Raw genomic sequence first — 20159 nt, 5'->3', positions numbered from 1 at the left:
AGATTCTGGGATCCCACTCCCTATGGTGACATGCCCATGCTCAGCCTTAATGCAGTGGGGGAGCGGCTTGGTTCTTCCTAAACTTAATGTGCCAGGCTTTGTTGACTCCCCTTGGGAGCCTTTACCCTTTGGGAGGATTGGGTGGGTGGTGGTTGAGGGAGAGGCCCAGAGGGGCTGGAGGAGGGATGGAAGGGAGAAATGTTATTGGAATGTAAGATGAAATTAAAATAGAAATATACATACATAAGTGAATAGAAAATAAAAGAGAAAACATTGTCTAAAGAGAAAAAATCTTTGTGGGCCAAACAAAAACGTAAGCATACCAAAGCCAAACCGTTCGAGGTTTGCTTGTGGCTACTAATTCCTCAATCTTTGCTCTTTATAATTATACACAAGTGGGGTATTTGGAGAGATTTTCCAGGACACAGGGATGTGTGCAGAGGCATCTTTATTTCTGAAATGTCTTGCATCTTTTGCATCTTTGCAAGGGGACAGAAAGGATAACAGCTAGATAGAACTCAAGTATATACAGAACCATCCCATGCTCCTCCTCTAGATCCTCTGCTCCTTTTCCATCTAACACTCCTCACCTTCTCCCTGTTGGCTGTCTGGTGGATGAATTCTATATGCAAAGGCCCCCACAGGCATACAGAGATTGCCAGCTGCACAGAAATTAAATGCATATTCATATTCACTAGACAACCCCACCTCCTATACAAGAAAGCATATTTCAGTCTAAATAAGTGAGATGAAGATATTAGAACAACCTTCAACCAGCCTTAAATTTTTAAAAATAAACTCCTTACCATCACTGGTATTGATTTACCTACCATTAGTGATAACTCACTTATGACAAAATTCACAAACGTCAAGATAACCAGCATAGTTAAGAACTCTCATTTTTAACAATAAAATTAATTAAAAGACCTATGTAGACCAGAACTCTCTGCCTCTGACATCTTCAGCTATTGCACAGTGGACTGGCTACTTCTTCTTGAACATTTTATAGCATCTGTAAAGAGGGGCTTCAGAGTGTGACCAGAGTTGAACTCACGATGTAGGAAGGAAGAAATGAAAAACCATTTCATCAGAACATTCTGTAAGCTAGAGACCAAATGTTCTCACCAGTATAACTGGCGGCAGTGACCCTGCTGACCTCCAAGGTGGGTGTGGTTGATGCTGACTCAGACTTTGCCCAGCCACTAAGCCAGGAGCAAAGGACTCCTTTTCAATTTTTTCCTTGTGTTCTTTGCTTGCAGACACTGAGCTCTCTCTTTCGCCTCTTACTTTGGAAAAATATCCTTCTCACTGCATGGTAGTTCAAGAAGTGGGTCTGGAAAGCAGCTCAAGAGGAAAGATAAGGAGGTGATGGGCAACCTGACCATTAGGTCTCCTGGGAAGGAGGCATCTAGATCTTAGAGTCAGACTAGGACAAAATGAGAGCAGAGACAAATCTATTTTTTTCCTCTAGGTCACCATTGGGAATGATCTAACCTATTTACATGCAATCTCAGGAGAGATGTCTTTAAATAGTTATCTTGTCACCATCCTTTTCATCATCTTCCATAATCACTCTGGGGCTCTCATCTCCAAGCAGAGTCAAACCTGCAAAAACAAAATGTAGACCTGCAATTAAGAATGTCCAATTGAAATATTAGACTTCCCTGGCACACTAAGACTGCTCTCAAAGGCATAGTGATTCAGAAATGTTTGTGTAGGGGGCAGAGAACTAGGTGACCTTATTTAACCATCACAGAGGTGTTCAAGAGGACACTGCTCTGGACAGAAGGGGAGACAGAGGCCCAGGCCACAGCACACTTCACCCCTGTCTTACAGTACAGTGAGGTAGAAGGCACAGGGATTTAGGAGGCCTACTATCAGGGGCTTCAGTTCAGTCACTCTTTTCATCTGAATTGGGCAAGGTAATGTTTTGTTCTCAAGTGTAAAAGCGAGACACTAATACTACAGAGAGCCATGTGTCAATTAATAAGATGCTTGTAATGTGTCTAGCTGAAAGCCACCTCTGTAGGCCAGTGAGATGGCTCAGAGAATAATGATGCTTGCCATCAACCCTGACAGACTGAGTCTGACCACCAGGACCCTTGCAACAGAAGGAGAGAACTAATTCCTTCATGCATCTTCTGACCTCCATGGACCAAGGGGTGAACATGTGTTGCCTGCCACCCCCAGTTCATAAATACATAGTACAAAAAATTTAAAGCCACATCTATGGTCAGTTAAATGATGGATTTTTTGTTTTTCCATAATTTTCTAGTTTATTTCCCTTTTGAATGGAACAGCAAGCCTTACAAAGTCAAATTTAAAAGCATCAGAGAAAATATTAATCTCTGAATGTCTGCTCCCCAGTGTCAACCCTTGGATGACAGAGACCACACTCTTCAGAGCAAAGGGAAGATACTAGAGTGTTCACACATGGTATGGCCACACATTAGAGCAATTCTTTCCTCGGAGGTAGAATTAAAATATCCCCATTTTTCACAAGATATAAAGATGTTAGATGAATCCTTACTTAGGCAAAATGAAGTTGTTCTTCCAAAGATTCCCTGACCAGTGACATTCAGAAGATTTATTATCTTTTTTTAGTATAAATTTTCAAGCCTGATGGGTTCAGAAGAGGCCAGCAAAGGAGACTTGGGAGGTCGTGCCCATTCTGTGACAGAGGGTCCATTTTAAGAAATGACAAGTGAACCTGGGTCAAGACCAGTCCTTGTAATTTCTGCTATTTCCCTTTAGTCCCCAGACACATTTCCCAACCACAGCCTTGCCCAGCCTGCTCCTCTCCTCTCAGCAAAGACCTTCCTGTCCATGCAGCACTTTGCAATGATCTGAGCTTGGGGAATAAAGTTGGGCTCTGCACTCAGCCTTTCCACAGCGTTGGCCTCCACTCACCATCAACAAATTAATGAAAACTATGTATGGGTCTCGATGACTATTAATTAGATTCAATTCTCTGTTTATATTTTAAACCAGTTAGCCAGTATTTATTGGTGGATAAAAACAATTTCAAGTCTCGCTAAGGTTAAAACTTTGCATAAATTACTTATAAAGCACAGCCAGAGAAAGTTTCTCTTGTAACAGTGGCACAGAGTTAGGTTTTTATTTAGAGTTAAGGCTAGCATGCCAGGAGCATGTAGAATTAGCTATGCTGATGGACTTTGGGTAGTTTAAAATTGGCGTAAACCATTTACATTGCTGTATTCTGTAACTTTCTATTGACTTTGGATAGCCATGAAATGTAGGTCTGGAAAATCTGGGCCAGAGGGTAGGGAGGAGGCCCTGGGACAGCAGGTGCAGCAGGAGTGTATTAAGTGGTAAAGGCTGGCCCTTCCTGAAGTGACCCAACCTGCTCACAGGGGCACAGAACACAGTCTCAAGTGCTAAACGAGCTGTCATTTTATTTCAACGTGTGAAACATTGGTTGGAATAGTTTAAAGGAAAAGCTATGGGATGTGTTGTGTTTGGGCTCTTAACAGGGCTCCCAGATGCTGTGGAGACTGGGAGGAGGAGTTGTTAGGATGCAGGCCTACCAGAAGGAAGGGAGATTGCTGGAGCATACCCTTCAGGGTGTTGACATCCCATCCCCAAATTCTTTCCACGCCACTACAAGGTGCAAGGCTTTGCTCTACCAAGCACCTCGCTTTGCAGCATCCTGTCTGGCCACAGGCTCAAGGACAACAAAGCCAAGCAAGTATGGACTAAAGCTCTGGCTCTGAAAATTGAGTGAAATAAAACCCTCCTGGCTTTATGTTGACGCTCTTGGTGTTTTGCCACCTTGCCAGAAGGGTGACTAGTACAGCAGCTCCGCAGAGTCTTCACTTTCTTGGTATCCTGTTCAGAGAATCCACATAGGAAGGGGTACATGTCCCCACTGCTGCTTTTGTCCTTGTTTCTTTGAGGGTTTGAGGACAACCCAGTCTGGGAAATAATGTGATTTGTCTCACTCCTGGTTTCTGTTCTGAGGAGTCAGAACTATGTCCCTGAAGGGAGGGAGATGCTAAAGCCAGAGCGCTTCCCTTGGTCACCAGGTACCACTGAGGAGCTCACTCAACCACACAAGTCTCAGTTAATTCAGCTGGGAAACAGAATTTGCATTTCCTATAGGGCTCAATGCTGCAGGAGAGACTCAGGCCTTCAATTCACTTTTCCTTGTAATTTTTCATGTGTGTGTATACATGCATGTGAGTCTGCATATTTTGCAGCTACATGTATGCATTTGTATGTAGAGTAGAGACAAGAGCTTTATATCAAGTATCTTCTATAATGACTCTCTACTTTATATACTGAGGCAGGGCGGCTCTGAACTTGCAACTCAGCAAGCCAGCCTAGCTAGCCAGCTTGCCTTTGGCAGCCCTCATCTCTACTTCCTGAGCCCTGGGGCTACAGACAGGCCTCTGTGACACCACCCAGACAAAAAAGCTGGGATCTGGAGATCTAAACTCAGGCTCTACACTTCATCCTTTGAACCATCTCCCAAAGTCCAGGCCCATATTCTTTAATGTTCTAAGAATTAGACCACCTTAGAACTTGTGCTAAAATCACTGGGCATTGTGGGAATCCGTGAGCAACATTCAACTTCCCAGCAATCCCCTATATCCACCATCTAGCACAAGACTCAGACATAGAAAGATCTAGCAGATACCAAATTCTCTCTTTCCGTGTAAAACAGAATTTAGTGTTTAAGGGATTCTAGTCCTGGGTCTTTGTGGGGTGCTCAGCATGCTGTTTCCGAGCAAGATCCTGCCTAGACATCATCCAAACTTAGCTATCTTCATTAAGTATGTGCTCCTTGAGAGACTTTGCTCAGCCTAGACATGCAGCAAGGGTGCCTTGGTCCTGACTCAAAAAGGTGGTGGAACAGACTTAGTTGACATTCTAGGAGATGCCTTATCCTCTCTGAGGAGCAGATGGGAGCTGGGATGGGGAAAGGAGGGGAGGGCAGGAGGAGAGAAGGGAGGGGAACTAGGATTAGAATTTAAAAATGATTTTTAAAAAAGTATATTCTCCTTAAACCTTGAGGAGCTAAGGTACCACCTGACAAAGATACCACCTGGCCTCATAAACCAAACTAGGGAATCTCTTCACCAGAAGAACAGACTTGTGCCATTTTCAGAGGAGGTTCTAACCTCTTTCCTTTGTATAAGTACTCAACTTGATTTCTGATTCCCAAATGTCCTGTTGACATTCAATATTTCCTGCTGCATTATCCTCATTTTCTTTGGTTCTTTTTTTTTGCCACCAATGTAGACTAAGTACTTCTCTTAAGCAGCTCTTGGTGCCAGTTTCTAACCAACACAACCAACACTCCCTGCCATGAGTTTTTCAAGATGGATCCTTGGCAACTGTGGGGCCAAGTTCAAACAAAGCCTAGGCCTGGCAGGGAAGCCTTGGAGGGTCCATTCAGGCAGTTGGACTTGTCAAATAAGCTCATTAACCTAAGGGAGTGAGACGGTTAGCAGGAGATTTAGAAGGGAGAGTGAATCCTTGTCCAGTTTCCACTTGCCAAGGGTTAATGAGAGATGTCTCTACGGGGTGCTTGCCTGTGAGTTCCTGTTGACAGCCTTATTAGGACGAGCTCGAGTCTTTCTGGATACCTGCCAAAGGCTCTATCCTTTTCAGCTTAACTAGCATCACAGTTACTGCCAATTCTTTACGTGCTAACAGACTCCAGAAATAAAGAGCCTCAGCCAATAGAGTAAGGAAAGCCAGCAATGTCTGCCACTGAAGACACCTACCTAATCAGAGCTTCACTGACTTAGAGGCCTTTCACAGTCTATAGAGCCTTCGAATAGACAACACTGTGTAGACACTGCAGTCCCTTGAGCAGCCCCTTTGACTCAGTACGGAGGCTGTTCCTCTGGGATACAGGTAGGATGCAGTCAGCATCCACTGTCATGGGATCAGACCTCAGTATTTAGGAAGGAAGGCATCAGCTGGCTTGCATGTAGATGTAAGATTTTGTGTCCAAGAGAGTTTGCCTTCTTCGTCTCTCTGGTACATTCCCCTCCTAGCTTGACTCCTCATTTCACTTGCCCCAGCAGATATCAGATGATCTGTTTGTTTATGTGATTGTGAACTTTCCTCCACATTAATTCCCAGAAGCTAAGTACTAGCTGATTAATACAGCAAGAATGAAGATGCTGTGAGGATGGACTTCTGCGTATTCTACACTGCCAACATATGTGAATCTTCTAAGAAGGCTGCATGTAGTCAGAGTTCAGTACAGCTAGTTTCCAAAGCTGTGTGAGCCGAGCAAGCCAGCGAATGAGCAAGCCAGACAGCAGGCAAGAAGGTGAGCAAGAGAGTCATAGTCTAATCCGGTGTATACAAGCATCCTTCCCCGCTCACTCCCCAACTTGGGTGTGAACTTCCCAGGGACAAGGATAATACCTCATCACCTTTTTTGTGTGTATTATCTGACACATCTTAATATAGCTATTGATATTTGTGCGTCTCCTCTCTCTTCCTCCATCTCTGTCTCCTATCTTGACAGCTCGTACATAGAATTCGGGAAATCATCCATCAACCACAGCATGCACCATCCCCGTAAGGCGAGGAAGCAGGAATTTCACCTCTTCTCAAGGTCGCACTGACATTTCTGCTTCACTGGCTCAGTGAATTCGTCCAGGTCTGCTGAAGCAGGAGACATTTCTGAGCCTCCTCTGTCCCCAAATCCCCCTGGGGAACTGCCAATGAAGGAAAACCTGGGAGGCGGCAGCAGTGCACTCCTCCCTGGGGCACCTGAGTGCGGTGCAGCTTGCTGGGCCAGGACACAGGCCATGCCTCTCGCACCTCCAGATGGTAAAGCTCCAACCTGCTTCCACCATTCCTGTGACTGGTGTCTGCCAGCCTTTTAAAAAATTATTACCTGCAACAAAGGGAGGCGTGTGCAGGGCAGGTGTGTCTTTTCTCCTTGGCCTTTTCTGTTCCATGTCGGTGTTGTGAAGCGCTGAGCCTGTTTTGACCTTTGGAACTCTGTCTTGAACATCGTATCTTTTAATTAAGTGTTCTGAAATCACACCTGCATGGTTAGAGGAGCAGGAAGAGGAGCAGGGTTAAGTGTACAGATCCTAATGCTGAAGGGATGTGCATAGGTACCTGGTGGGCTGATACCTGGAGAAGGCAAAAATGCAGCTTTTCAAATTTGCTTTTTTAAAAAAAAGAAGCTTCCTATGAATAAGTGAGAATAGTTTTTATCATTTGGTGTTTTTAATGTCTGGTTTTATCTTGATTGAGGTACTTGATACTGCCTTCACTGTCACCTATCTCAGGAGAGAGGGGCAGAGAAATACCTCTGACTTGTCACAGCGAATGCAGAGGTGGAGCCCATCCTCCATACCCTAGGATGGGTCATATTTCTGTCATGCAAACTGTGGGTCATACACGTTCATCCCGTTTCTTTTATTACTCCCCACCTTCATGGACTTTCACCCAGTTGCCTCCTCTGTCATGCAGGGGAAGGGGCGTTGGGTGGTGGTGATTTTCCATCATTTCATGTTTCTGTAATAGCCCAGTTTTATGAACGTTTCCACGATTACCCCTCAGACACAGATCGGTGGTTTTGACCTAAGAGCTCCCATTACAATGCTGCTTCTTGCTGCAAATTTCACCTAGGTGTGCACTGTTTGCATAGTGTCCCTCAAAGCATGTAAGTAGGAAGGGTACAAAACTAAATGGCCAAAAGTGAAGGAGATGGGGAGGAAACAAAATAAAGCTGTGGAAGAATAAGCCTGTCACAGTAAAGCACAGTAGAAATGCTAACTGTCACTCTTCCAGTGCCATTCCAGTCTCCCCCATGATCAGGTGATACATAGGATTGGGGGAGGAACCATCTCAAGTGGCTCTTCCCATCAATCTTTCATCCTGGTCGCACCCCATGTCTGTGGAAGGTCGAAATTCATGCTAACTTTGGAAGCTTGTAGGGACTTTATTCTCTGTGTTTTGATAATGTCAAGTCTCACAAGCTTGTGGTCTTCAGTTCCCAAAAGGTCAGGACAGTTGCTTGTCACCAGCCTCCACGGCTACAGAGAGAACATTTCTACATTGGAGTCTGTGTGTGCTACTACACTACACTAGCAGTCTGTTAGAATGAAAACAAACGTTTAAAGACAGATCCGTGGAGATGGCTGCAGCCTGGCAGCAGGTTCTTGCAGCCACGCAGGGCGGGTGTCTTGCCTCTTACCTGGTATGAAAGGTGGAATGTGCAGGGCGGGCGTGTCTTTCCTCCTGGGTTTCTTTTGCTCCGACTCAACGTTCAGAGCGGCCTGAACATTCTTCCCCGTTTTTGGCTTCTTCTTAAGGTCACAGTCCTTAATGAACTGGTCTGAAAGGTCATCTGGGTTCAGAGAGAAAAAGGAGTAATATAAATAAGCCTTAAGCCACAACTGTGGGGTCTCTAACCACATTTGGCCTGAAAAAGAAAAGTGTTTATTTTTATCTTGTCAATGGAAGAATTGGATAAATGTGCGTGCTTTTGTATAGAGAGTAGATAATTAGAATTCGGGAAAGGTTAAAAAGTGTTTAACCTTTATTTTTATTTTATGTGTGTGGGTGGTTTGTCTGCATGTCTGTCTGTGCATGCAGTGCCAGCAGAGGCCAGAAGGGGCATCAGGATCTCCTGGGACTGGAGTTACAGATGGTTGTGAACTGCTATATGTTGGCTGGGATCTGTGCACTTAATCACTGAGCTGTCTCTCCAGCCCCCCCCCCATGGCAAAACTTTAAATTTAGAGAAATCAGGAAAGTCATCAAGGCAAAGACAAATAGGAAAATTCTATCAGGGCTGCCAGAATAGTCTTAAACTGAATTTCTGCAGGACAGAAGTTTCACTGTTCACAGCCTCTTTCGATCAGCAATCACTTTCCTTAAAAGCCCACAAGCCAAGGGGTGGGGGGGAGTGGGACCTGGGAAGAATAGAGGGGGTAAAGAGGAAGGGAGTTGGCCATGGGGGAACAGGAAGTTGAGGGGGTGGGGGTAGAATAGGGGGAAGAGGGAATCATAGTATCGAAGACAGATCAGGCACCAGAGTGACCTCGAGTGATCTAAAGGTATAACATCAATTGGCAAGCTAAGCAATAGTGGAGGGACCACCTCGAATGCCCATTCCTGATAATGAACTTGATGTCTATAACCATCCGGGAGCCTTCATCCTGTGACTGATGGAAGCAGAGGCAAACACACAACTAATCACTGAACTGAACCCAAGGAACCCAGTGACAGAGAGGAGTGATGAGCAAATTGGCAAAGAATGGGCTGGCAAAACCAGCAGAGACAGCTGATCTGAACGGGGAGAGCTCTTGGACCCCAGACTGACAGTGGGGAGGCCAGCATGGGACTGATCTGGACCCCCCAAATGTGAGTGTCAGTGAGAAGGCCTGGGCAACCTATGGGGCCCTGAGCTGTGGATCAGTGTCTATCCCTGGTATACAAACTGTCTTCATGTGCCTATAGCACAAAGAGAGATGCTCTCTCAGCCTGGACTCTTAGGGGAGTGCCTTGACCCTACCAAGAGTAAAATGACAGACTCTAGATATCCCCTATGTGGAAGGATTTGGCAATAGGGTGGGAGGGAGGGGGGAATGGGAGTGCGGGAAGAGGGGAGGGAGAGGGAACTGGGATTGACATGTAAAACAAGCTATTTAAAATTAAAATAAAAAATGATAAAAAAACCAAAAAAAAAAAAAAAAGGCCACAAGCCATGGGCAACAAAGGCTTCCTGGATCCTGGAACACTTCACTAGGGTGGAGAGTGAATCTAATGCATGCCTTACCTATGCATTTTCTAGTCCTCTTGAAAAGCCCTGCGCAGGCTTCAGCATCTACAGGGCCTTCTCTGCCCCAGGTCTTTGCAAGGCTCCTTTTTATACTGTTGTTTTCTGTCTCATCTCTTTACTCTTCACAGCGCCTTTACTAGATCCTCTTCAGCTCAACTTCTACATTACATCATCAGATATTCTCGCGGTGATGAATCCAGACCAATCACTAGGCTCTTGGCTTCATCTTAAACCAGATGTCTTTGTCTGTTCTGCTCTCCTATGCATTTATCTGCCATTGTTCAAGCCCCAAACCACTGTTCTGAAATGATTAATCTCCTGCTCCAGACAGTCTTCAAGGAGACAAAGGTCACAACCTTTTTGGAGTTTGGTTCTTAACTGCATCTCTCTTTAACAAATATGCTTTAAATGGAAGTTGAACTAATCTGTGTTCACATCTTTAGTTTCTCATTTGTTGATTCTAAGAACTTGGGACTTAATTTGTAGACTTGTTGATATCATATCCACTGCTTAAGTGCAGGTGATACTTAATCCATGTGCGTGTGTCTTGCATATCTGCTCAATACCCCACCTGCTGTGTCATTGCTCAGTCAGGACTTCTAGTAGATCAGCATAAGGCGTCAGAGTTGTTTGTCTTTTTCTGTTAACCTCAGCCCTGACTATCCTTTCTCAGCTTCTGAATGTTAATAGCATTTTGGCTTGGGTAGTATTTTATTTATTTGTTTATTTATTTATTTATTTTTCAGTTTAAATTTAGATAAGAAACAAGGTTGCTTCACAAGTCAGTTCCAGGTCCCTCTCCCTTTCCCTCCCCTCCTCCCATGTCCTCCCCCCAACACCCCCCCATTATCCCCTCATTTCCCCAGGGAGGGTGAGGCCCTCCATGGGGGTGTCCATAGTCTGTCATTTCATATAGGGCAGGGCCTAGACCCTTCCCCAAGAGTTCAGGGTGAGAGTGCACCTCACATTGTTGGATGGGAGTCCAAAGTCCGTGTGTATACTCGGGATGGGTACTGATCTGCTGCCCAAGGCTCAATAGATTACCTAGGCCTCCTCACTGACACTCACATTCAGGGGGGTCTTGATCAGTCCCAGGCTGGATTCCCAGGCTGATGCCTGGGATTCAAGAGTTAACCTTTGTCAGGTCAGCTGTTTCTGGAGGTTAAACCAGCCCAGTCTTAATCTTTGGTCATCAGTCCTCCCTCTCTGTTACTGGCTTTCTTGAGTTCAGCTCAGTACTTAACGGAGGGAGTCTGCCTTTTCTTGGATCAGCCACTAAATGAAGTTTCTGTTTCCCAGACTCTCTGGCCATGGGATTGTAGGCTGGCACTCCCCATATCTATTTCTAAAATCCATATATGAGAGAGTACATGCCATGTTTCTCTTTTTGTGACTGGGTTACCTCACTCAGGATGGTTTCTTCTAGTGTCATCCATTTGCCTGCGAATCTCAGGAGGATGGCATGTAGAAGAATGTGGATCGATCCATGTTTATCGCCATGCACAAAACTTAACTCCAAATGGATCAAAGACCTCAACATAAATCCAGCCACACTGAACCTCTTAGAAGAGAAAGTGGGTGGTACCCTTGAATGAATTGGTACAGGAGACAGCTTCCTGAACATAACACCACTAGCACAGACAGTGAGATCAACAATTAACAAATGGGACCTCCTGAAACTGAGAAGCTTCTGTAAGGCAAAGGACACAGTCAGCAAGACAAAAAGGCAGCCCACAAAATGGGAAAAATATTCACTAATCCCACATCTGACAGAGGGTTGAACTCCAAAATTTACAAAGAACTCAAGAAGCAAGTCTTCAAAACATCAAAGGACACAATTAAAAAGTGGGCTGTAGAACTAAATAGAGAGTTTTCAATAGAAGAGTCTAAAATGGCTGAGAGGCACTTGAGAAAGTGCTCAACATCCTTAGCCATCTGGGAAATGCAAATCAAAACAACTCTGAGATACCATCTCACTCCTGTCAGAATGGCTAAAATCAAAAACACTAATGACAATTTATGCTGGAGAGGATGTGGTGAAAGGGGGACACTCCTCCATTGCTGGTGGGAGTGCCAACTCGTACAGCCACTTTGGAAATCAGTATGGAGATTCCTCAGAAAAATGGGAATAAACCTACCACAAGACCCAGCAACTCCACTCTTAGGCATATATCCAAAAGATGCCCATTCATACAACAAAGATGTCTGTTCCACTATGTTCATAGCAGCTTTATTCGTAATAGCCAGAACTTGGAAGCAACCTAGATGTCCCTCAACTGAAGAGTGGATAGAGAAAATGTGGTACATTTACACAACGGAGTACTATTCAGTTTGGGTAGTATTTTAAGGGATGATTTCATATTATTTCTGTTATTACTTTGTGCCTTTAAAATCATTTCAGCCCACGAATACATATTTGTTCAATATGTGCTTACATGAATGGACTCAAATGGACTTAGTGTAAAGATGTATTCTACAAGACAAAGAACCTGCATGTTTTCTCTAAAAGTTAATAACCCTGGACTGTGAACAGTCTGCATATTTCTAGAAATATGAAAGAATATGGGAAATTGTGCGGTTAACTTACCCTCTCAGTATTTCCCTGCTCCTCCACCTTCTCCTCTCTTTTCCTTCATCCTTCCTCTCTCAGCAGCCCACTCCCAGAATTCTCTGTTTAGTCCAGGCTGGCCTTGAGCTGATCATATTTTTGCTTTACCCTTGTAAGTGTTGGGGTTACAGGTGTGTATGTCTATTCTTTGCTCCCATATTTCTTCCCTTCTTTATATATTTCTTTGGGAAAATGTTCAGATAAACTTCTTTAAAATATCCAAGATTAAATATTTGACCCTTTCACTTCATTTTTGTGGGTCCAGACATACCCTGTGTCATTAATTGCTCTATATGTATATGTCTTAACAGCCTAGTCTCTGTCAATTATTATTAGATTTGAAATGGTAAGAAATTATTCTTGCCTTCAAGTTGCTTTTATAGTGAATTGGAAAGATTCTTCTTAGCTCATATGCTTAAGGAAGACTAGAAATATTTAGTAACCATACACCACTGTGCTTGAATCATCAATCATCACCCTATATAAACAAAGCAAAAATCAGATGTCATGGTTCCTTTTGGTGACAGTAAGCTTTTCCTTTAATTGGAAGACATTCATTATGTCACTTAATAGTCTTGATCTAGTCAACACTTATTGAGGCGGTACTCTGTGAGGGTCCTGGACTTTGTGCAGTTCACAGACATAAGAAAAGGAAGTGTGGGGAGATTTTACTGATTTCTTTGCATCACATGGGCTCTCCCAGTTTATCAATGTCTGTGTTTTACCAGCTGTTCAATATTCATCCCATTCCTGAACAAATTATCTCATTAATCCCCACACTAAGCTTACAGTTATTCCACTATCATCTCCAGTTTGCAGATATGGCCAGGTTATTGCTAAGGATCAAGTTAGGCGCTAGGAGCTATTCCTCAGCTATATAGTCTACCTGGTTGACACTGTGATTCATCAAAGTTGTTACCACATAGTGATTTATTCTTCCTTTCCCATGTTGTACACACTATGGGTAATGATTGAGTGGTGTTGCTTAGGATGGGTGCTTCCCAGCTGTGGGTTTCCTGGAGGCATAGTTTGCATATGAATCTATTAGTGGTGGGCTACAATCCAAACACAAGGTGCTACTTGGCACCTAGTACAAAGAGCAAGACATTTGTTTCAATTTTGACTTTCATTTCAATTGCAATTTTCCTTATTTTTTGGAAGAATCCTGAACATAAAATATCTTGAAGGCAATCGAGGAGAGGGGAGATGAGAGGAGTCATAACCAGACAAGGCATTAACAAAGGCTATGAATATGCAAAAGGCCCATCTATCAAAAGTCTGAGTGTCTCATTTTTAGAAATGGGTAGAGGCAGAAATGTTTCTGGTGTTTTCATTACAAAGGTTATGCAAAAAGTCAGTTCTGGAAAGGAAACAGATTGACAATAAAGCAGAAAAGGGCTATTTAAAATTCTGTCTTGATAGGCAAAGAGAGATATTTGGAATATTTTATTGGCACTGCACATGGGGTTTAAGTGTGCTGGAAAATACTGGAAACAAGCTATATTGCCACATTCCATTTATTGCCTCAAAAATGCTCTGCCTGGGACTCTGTCACATCCAAAACACAGGACAATGCTTCTCTGCCTCTCCCTGTCTCTCTCTAATTCGAATGAACTTCTCTCCAGTATTTCAGCTAATATTTACATGGCGGACCCCACAGACCCATGGCTATTTGCCTGTCCATCTGGTGTAGGCTGTCACCAGAAGGCACAGCAGATCCGGTTTCAGGGGGCCTTCTCTCTGACTCGCCTGAAAGCAGGATGGCACAGAACCCTTGTCTGGCTTGCAGGATAGGCATTCCCAAAGGAACACTTACCTGAGCTGCCACAGTGAGGATCGAACTTGTCCAGTATGTCTTCTGAAAGCTCCAGAGGCTGCACTGGCTCCGTGGCCATCATCTCAGTGGCCATCCTCAGCAGCAGGAGGGAGAGAGAGAGAACTGGAGAATTAAAGGCAGTAATAGGTACATAAGTATGCCTTCTGTTCATTCATTCACTCATTTATTCAGTAAATATACTGGCTGCAGATTGATTATTATTATAGACCCCCTGCTCAATCCTTTTTTTGGTCAAGTCTGATTCTTATATAGTCAAGTGCTAAATTTGAAATGTAAGCCAAAATCAAATAAAACACACACACACACACACACACACACACACACACACACACACACACACACACACACACACACACACGTTGTCTCTGTCCCTATTAGGAATTACTATATTTTTGGTTGTGAGCCTAGTGATCTAAAGGGATAACACCAATTGGCAAGCTAAGCAATAGTGGAGAGACCACCTCAAATGCCCATTCCTGATAATGAACTTGATGTCTATAACCATCCTGGAGCCTTCATCCTGTGACTGATGGAAGCAGAGGCAAACACACAATTAATCACTGAACTGAACCCAAGGAACCCAGTGACAGAGAGAGAGGAGTGATGAGCAAATTGGCAAAGAATGGTCTGGCAAAACCAGCAGAGACAGCTGATCTGAACAGGGGAGAGCTCTTGGACCCCAGACTGACAGTGGGGATGCCAGCATGGGACTGATCTGGACCCCCCAAATGTGAGTGTCAGCGAAAAGGCCTGGGCAACCTATGGGGCCCTGAGCTGTGGATCAGTGTCTATCCCTGGAATACAAACAGTCTTCGTGTGCCTATAGCACAAAGAGGGATGCTCTCTCAGCCTGGACTCTTAGGGGAGTGCCTGGACCCTACCCGGAGTAAAATGACAGACTCTAGATATCCCCTATGTGGAAGGATTTGGCAATAGGGTGGGAGGGAGGGGGGGAAGGGAGTGCAGGAGGAGGGGAGGAAGAGGGAACTGGGATTGACATGTAAAACAAGCTATTTAAAATTAAAATAAAAAATGATAAAAAGAAATTACTATATATCAAATGTTCATTTCTTTGGCTACTTAAGGGTTCCAGAATCCAATCAAGTCTAAATTAGAAATAAGCTGGGTAAGAGTTAAAGAAAACATCAATGATGCATCATGTGTTAACCTCTATAGAGTATGATTATATCTGTACAACAGATGAGGAATTGAAGTGTACAAATTTACAATTAATTTTGTTGTCACACATCTTAGTTAAGCTTAGATGAAAATCTAGTTCCAGTTAGTTTTAGGCACTTTAGTCTCTTAAAAGTGAAGTGAATTTTCTGAAACCAGGGTTGACTAAGGTTCCCAGTTCCTCATGATTGTAACTTATAAAAGAACTCAACTTTCTCCTCATGCATTTCACGAGGACAGCAGGCACCCAGAGAGGGAAAGTTTGTTCTCTGTGAAAATTTCTATTTCCTTCTTAGGAATTCCTGACGTAAAAGACAGCCTCTTCTTGTCCCAGGACTCCTGATTTTCCTGGAACACAAATCCGAGAACTTCCCCCATGATCAGTTACAACCTTGTCTGGAAGGAGTGAAATTCTGCATGGATACATGTCAAGTCTGGAGGAGACATACACTAGCTGAGGTTTCCAGAAAGTCTTCATTAGAGTCTGTTTCTTTTGTTCTGATCTGACAATTTATTGCTGGTGTCCAGAATAACAAGGGCAGGGTCAGGGGGAGAAATGACTAAGGTTAAAATGCTCAAACCAATCCTTTTCTCATGAGAGTCCAGAGCCTGCAACATGCAGAGAAACTACAGATCATCTACAATGACAGTTTGGGAGCCCAGGATGAATTAAGTCCTTCACCTTTGAAGACTAAGCCGCTGTTCCCCGGGAAGGCTGAGGGATTTTCCCCCATGAGCTGAGATCATTGCAGAGCAGATGGGCCATTAGCTGATCACTTGAGCCTGGCTTTTAGTGTCACTCTTAGCAGACTGTGTGAGTGACTTCAGCAGAAATCAATTCAGACCATTGTTCTTAGTGCCTGGGTAGAGAGTGCCAACTCCCTGGAATCATAGGGAAGTGTGTTGTAAGCTTCTGTAGACTGTCCCTTGTGCCAGTATTTTTGAACAGGGAATTGTCACCCAGGAAGAGTGGGCTCTATGCTGAGGGTGCCATTGTGACAGACTTAACGTGGTCCTATTTAAAGAAACGTCCTCTTTTCTGCAGTGGTTGTCACAGGTGTGCTGCTAATCACCCCATGGTGACCTGCTGAAAGTATCCACCCTCAGGATCAACTGAATTGAGAGACTTTAGACTGACCTGTCATGACTCATGCATTCAACCAGAATTATTGCTGCGACTCAAGCCCTTACTCTACACACTTGTCAGGTGGGTCTGCGGTACTTCCCTTCTCCTCTCCACCCGAAAGCAATTTGCTCCTTGTACTAGGACCATATTTCCTGTGAATCCAGTAGTTGATTATTTACTTTGGACCTATGTTTTTAAGTCAGACAGATCTGAAGTAATAATACCTTCTCCATAGAGTTCCTGTGAAGGCGAGTTCAATTGTCTCATGTTTTAACACAATGAGAGTACTTTCTATTAGACAGTTACCATTGTCTATGGCAGCTGATGAGAACCAGTTGTGTAACTGAAAAACGCTAAGAAACAACAGAAACTTTCACTTTCATGTAGATGTTGAGCCGGTGAGAACCAGCCTTCCTATGAGATAAGCTGTGTTGTCAGCAGTGAACCACCAAAGGAAGGGCCCACCCACCGCTGGTGAAGCACACGTGACCCAGGATGTCAGAGTCCTCTGACAGGCTGGGGCCACCAACCCCTCATCAAAATCTGACAAGGACTCCTCTCCACCAATCTCCTGTCAAATCTGACAAGGGCTCCTCTCAAAGACAACTCCGATTGCTTTGTCTATATAGGAAGTGACTCTCTTTTAAACCAGTGTGATTGAAATCTAACGTTGCTGAACTAACTTTTGATAGAGAGGAGGGGCTAGGAAACCATTTTCAGATATGGGATTTTATGTTACAATAATATCAGAGATAACTGGCAGAGATGTGTTTTGCCCAGAAGAATACAAGACACTTTAATCTTGGATGATGTCATTATGACTGTCCTGCCATGAAATCCTCAAAGAAAATACAGAACCTATAAGAATGATGAGGGAGTGCCAGATTCAGGGCTGTCTCATGGATGGAGGTCACCTGTCACTGCCTGTAGGGTGCTGGTATGAGATGATCAGAGCCCTGCCCTGTTCTCCACTCCCATCCTCTGAGGAAAGTCAGAGGAAAGGAGGCTCCCTGCCACGGGAAGGTACAGGTCTGTCTCATTCCTGCTCCCCACTCTGCCCATGCATTACCCCCTAGGCTTTCTCTGTGTTCCAGACATGTTTTTGTGGAGGACCCTGCACTTGTCATGATGTACGGGGAAGGTTTCTTTGGCTCCCTTGCCTGCTTGTTGTAAATTGGGGAGTTTATGGGGAACCAGTTATTTTCCTCAAACCTAAGTAATTGGTCCTCTGGGTCCTCAGATTCCAAACCCCATGCTAAGGCCTTCTCCCAGGCTTTTCTCTGTGGTGTTTCATTTTCAGTCAAGCGATTTGTAACTCTTTTGCCATTTTCTTGCCTCATACTGCCTCAGCAGGGTCTCTGAATTCTTACTTCCATTCAGCATAGGCCCACCCATCATCACCTAAAGCCAAATGTGCTGTGGGAACCAGGGCATTTTCATTTTGTAATAGTCCCTGGAAGTCCTTGGGGAGCCCTAGCAATCTTATAAATCATTTCTACAGCCAAATGCAAGTATTCACAATAAAGGGTGCAAGGACAGACTCCATGAAGATTCCTAACCTTTCAAGTCAGGGTTTGCTACTGAATGAGCTTATGAGGATCTGCATAACAGCCGAACCATCCTTTGTCCTTTCTGTTTTTCGGTTTCGGACATCTCAGAGAATACAAGTCTGATTATCTGGAGTGTTTCCTTGGTGGTTATTTGAGAGAATGTGGGAGGCCCATGTGTGGTGTGCACTAGACCAACAGTCGTAACTTCAGAATCTCGGGGAGATTTCCAGGATTCAATATGTTAAAATCTTGCAGCTTTCTTACTAACTATTCATAAGGGACCTAGCCTTTCTTTCTGGTGAATACCTGCAAATGCAAATTCCACTGGGAGAGAAGACCCATGTATTGTTATCAGACTGCACAGCTAGAGCTGAGGACAGCTGTCACTTAACCTTTTGAGTCGGAGGGTCTAGGCGCCCAAGAATATGCCTCATCAAGTTGCAGAAGAGCCAGAGGGCCAGTGTGTGTCAGGATAGCTATGACAGTTCAGATGCACACTTTGCTGAGGCTAGTCTCCACTCACCCAGGCTACTTTCAAGGGGATTGCTGTGCTGCCTCTGCACACACAGGGGTCACAAGCTGGCCCAGGCATTTTGTCTGTTCTCATAAGAGTGTAAGGATATACATTTTAATCCATGGGCAGGACATTGCCCCCAAGGTGATGCACTGTGAGGCACCTCTAGACAGAAACAGTCTTGGTTACCTTCTCTACTCTCTAGTTGGGTAGCAAGGAATTATTTTGGAAAGTTGGCTTTCACATCGGAGGACTTTATCCTAGCCAAAAGTCCAAAAAACAATAGCTTTTACATCTGTAACTAGGTGTGCCAGATGCTGTCCCCTAGGGCTGTTGAAAGGGACAGTGACCAGCTAGGCACACCACTGACCCTTCTGTGAGTGAATACCTTCTTTGGTCACTTACTCCTTGTGATTATACCTACAGTAAATCACTCTTAATTGTCATACCAATCTCATCCTAGTTCTGGACTTTTCTAAATCTGTCATTGAATTTAGCACCCCCAAAGGCACAAAACAAAGACAGAACACCCTTTTCCAGGCCTTAGGATCACAGAAGTAAGTCTCAGAAGTTGATGGGCTCTCTGTTAACCATGTAATATTCTAAAAGACATCCACAAACAATTAAGTCTAGCTTTACTTGGTATACTAAAAGCTTTGGAAAAATTATATCCACAGTCCAGTGTAAATCTGGTCAGTATTCCCCCTGACTTTGCAAAGTTCATATCCTTGCCAACCTCTTTTAACCAAGGGTTGAATTGGGGCCCTAGAACACTACATATGCAAATAGAATTTCTCCATTTGTAAGCTCTAAGTCTGCATGTAGTCTTCCTCAAGGGCTGACTGTGCCTTGGAGTAGAATGTGAGGGGGAACTGGGCACTTTGCCCAGATGGACAAGGCCTCCTTCCAGTGGGAAGACACATCACACCCAGCTCCAAACATCACAAAAGGTTTCATTTGGGAGGATGGGGATGGTCACAGAACTCAGAACCCTCACACCCCCAGAAAATGGGTGTGACAATTGTGACTTTGTCTGCCCCAGGGCACCCCAGCTTAGTCTTGCACACTCTCCTTTGTCCCACCAAACACAAGGAAGCAGTAAGATACTGGCAGCTTGCTTTACGTTTTCATCCCAAAAGTTCCTGGAGCAAAAATCCAAAGCACTTACCAGTCAGTGAAGGTGCTGAGCTGAGAAGGCAGAGAGAGAGGCTAGAGGCGGTGTGCTTCTCAGGGCTGGGCTCTTACTCCTCAGCAGCACTGGCTGCCGCTGCCCTGCTCCAGCTCCTCTTATCTAGGGACCAGCTGCTGTGGTTGCCATGGGGATGTTCTGTTTCTCAAGCACACTGGGGCCAGGGGGATGGAGAGGGAATGATAACTAACTTGGTCACTCCTGTTCTCTGCAGCAATGGTTGTGTATTATAAACAAAAGCACGTGGAAGGGGTCTCTGTTGAGTTCTCAGAAATCTACTCTACCTGGGAATCCTAAAAATTCAGCAGCAGATTTAAAAATCTTTTTTCAGGGGTGGGGTTGCCTGTCATCACAAATGTGGAAACTGAA

At 44.3% G+C, this 20159-nt stretch overlaps 1 protein-coding gene across 2 annotated transcripts; it reads right to left on the bottom strand.

Annotated features, from left to right (window-relative positions):
- Window positions 1–431: 431 nt before the first annotated feature.
- On the bottom strand, window positions 432–19923 carry Ppp1r17 (protein phosphatase 1 regulatory subunit 17). Of its 2 annotated transcripts, none has more exons than XM_040739154.1 (5): window positions 19770–19923; window positions 14215–14337; window positions 8201–8353; window positions 6887–7039; window positions 432–1605 (listed from the first exon to the last, which is right to left on the bottom strand). In XM_040739154.1, exons 2-5 carry the CDS (start codon window positions 14306–14308, stop codon window positions 1526–1528), a joined length of 480 nt encoding a protein of 159 aa, XP_040595088.1. In that variant the 5' UTR covers window positions 14309–14337; window positions 19770–19923; the 3' UTR covers window positions 432–1525. The 2 variants fall into 2 exon arrangements, with proteins under 2 accessions (XP_040595088.1, XP_040595089.1); XM_040739155.1 differs by having other exon boundaries at window positions 14215–14309; window positions 19770–19873.
- Between the last annotated feature and the right edge of the window lie 236 nt (window positions 19924–20159).

This window comes from Mesocricetus auratus, unplaced genomic scaffold, assembly GCF_017639785.1.
Source record: "Mesocricetus auratus isolate SY011 unplaced genomic scaffold, BCM_Maur_2.0 Super-Scaffold_100676, whole genome shotgun sequence".
Classification (NCBI taxonomy): domain Eukaryota; kingdom Metazoa; phylum Chordata; class Mammalia; order Rodentia; family Cricetidae; genus Mesocricetus; species Mesocricetus auratus.
This window is presented reverse-complemented; position numbering and strand designations above follow the sequence as displayed.

Coding starts and splice junctions, on each gene's coding strand:
- Ppp1r17 (XM_040739154.1), bottom strand. CDS start 14,308: ATGGCCACTGAGATGATGGCCACGGAGCCAGTGCAGCCTCTGGAGCTT. Junction 8,354..14,214: donor TCCTCACTGTGGCAGCTCAG/GTAAGTGTTCCT, acceptor CTCTGAACCCAG/ATGACCTTTCAGACCAGTTC. Junction 1,606..6,886: donor CACGCCTCCCTTTGTTGCAG/GTAATAATTTTT, acceptor TTGTTTTTGCAG/GTTTGACTCTGCTTGGAGAT.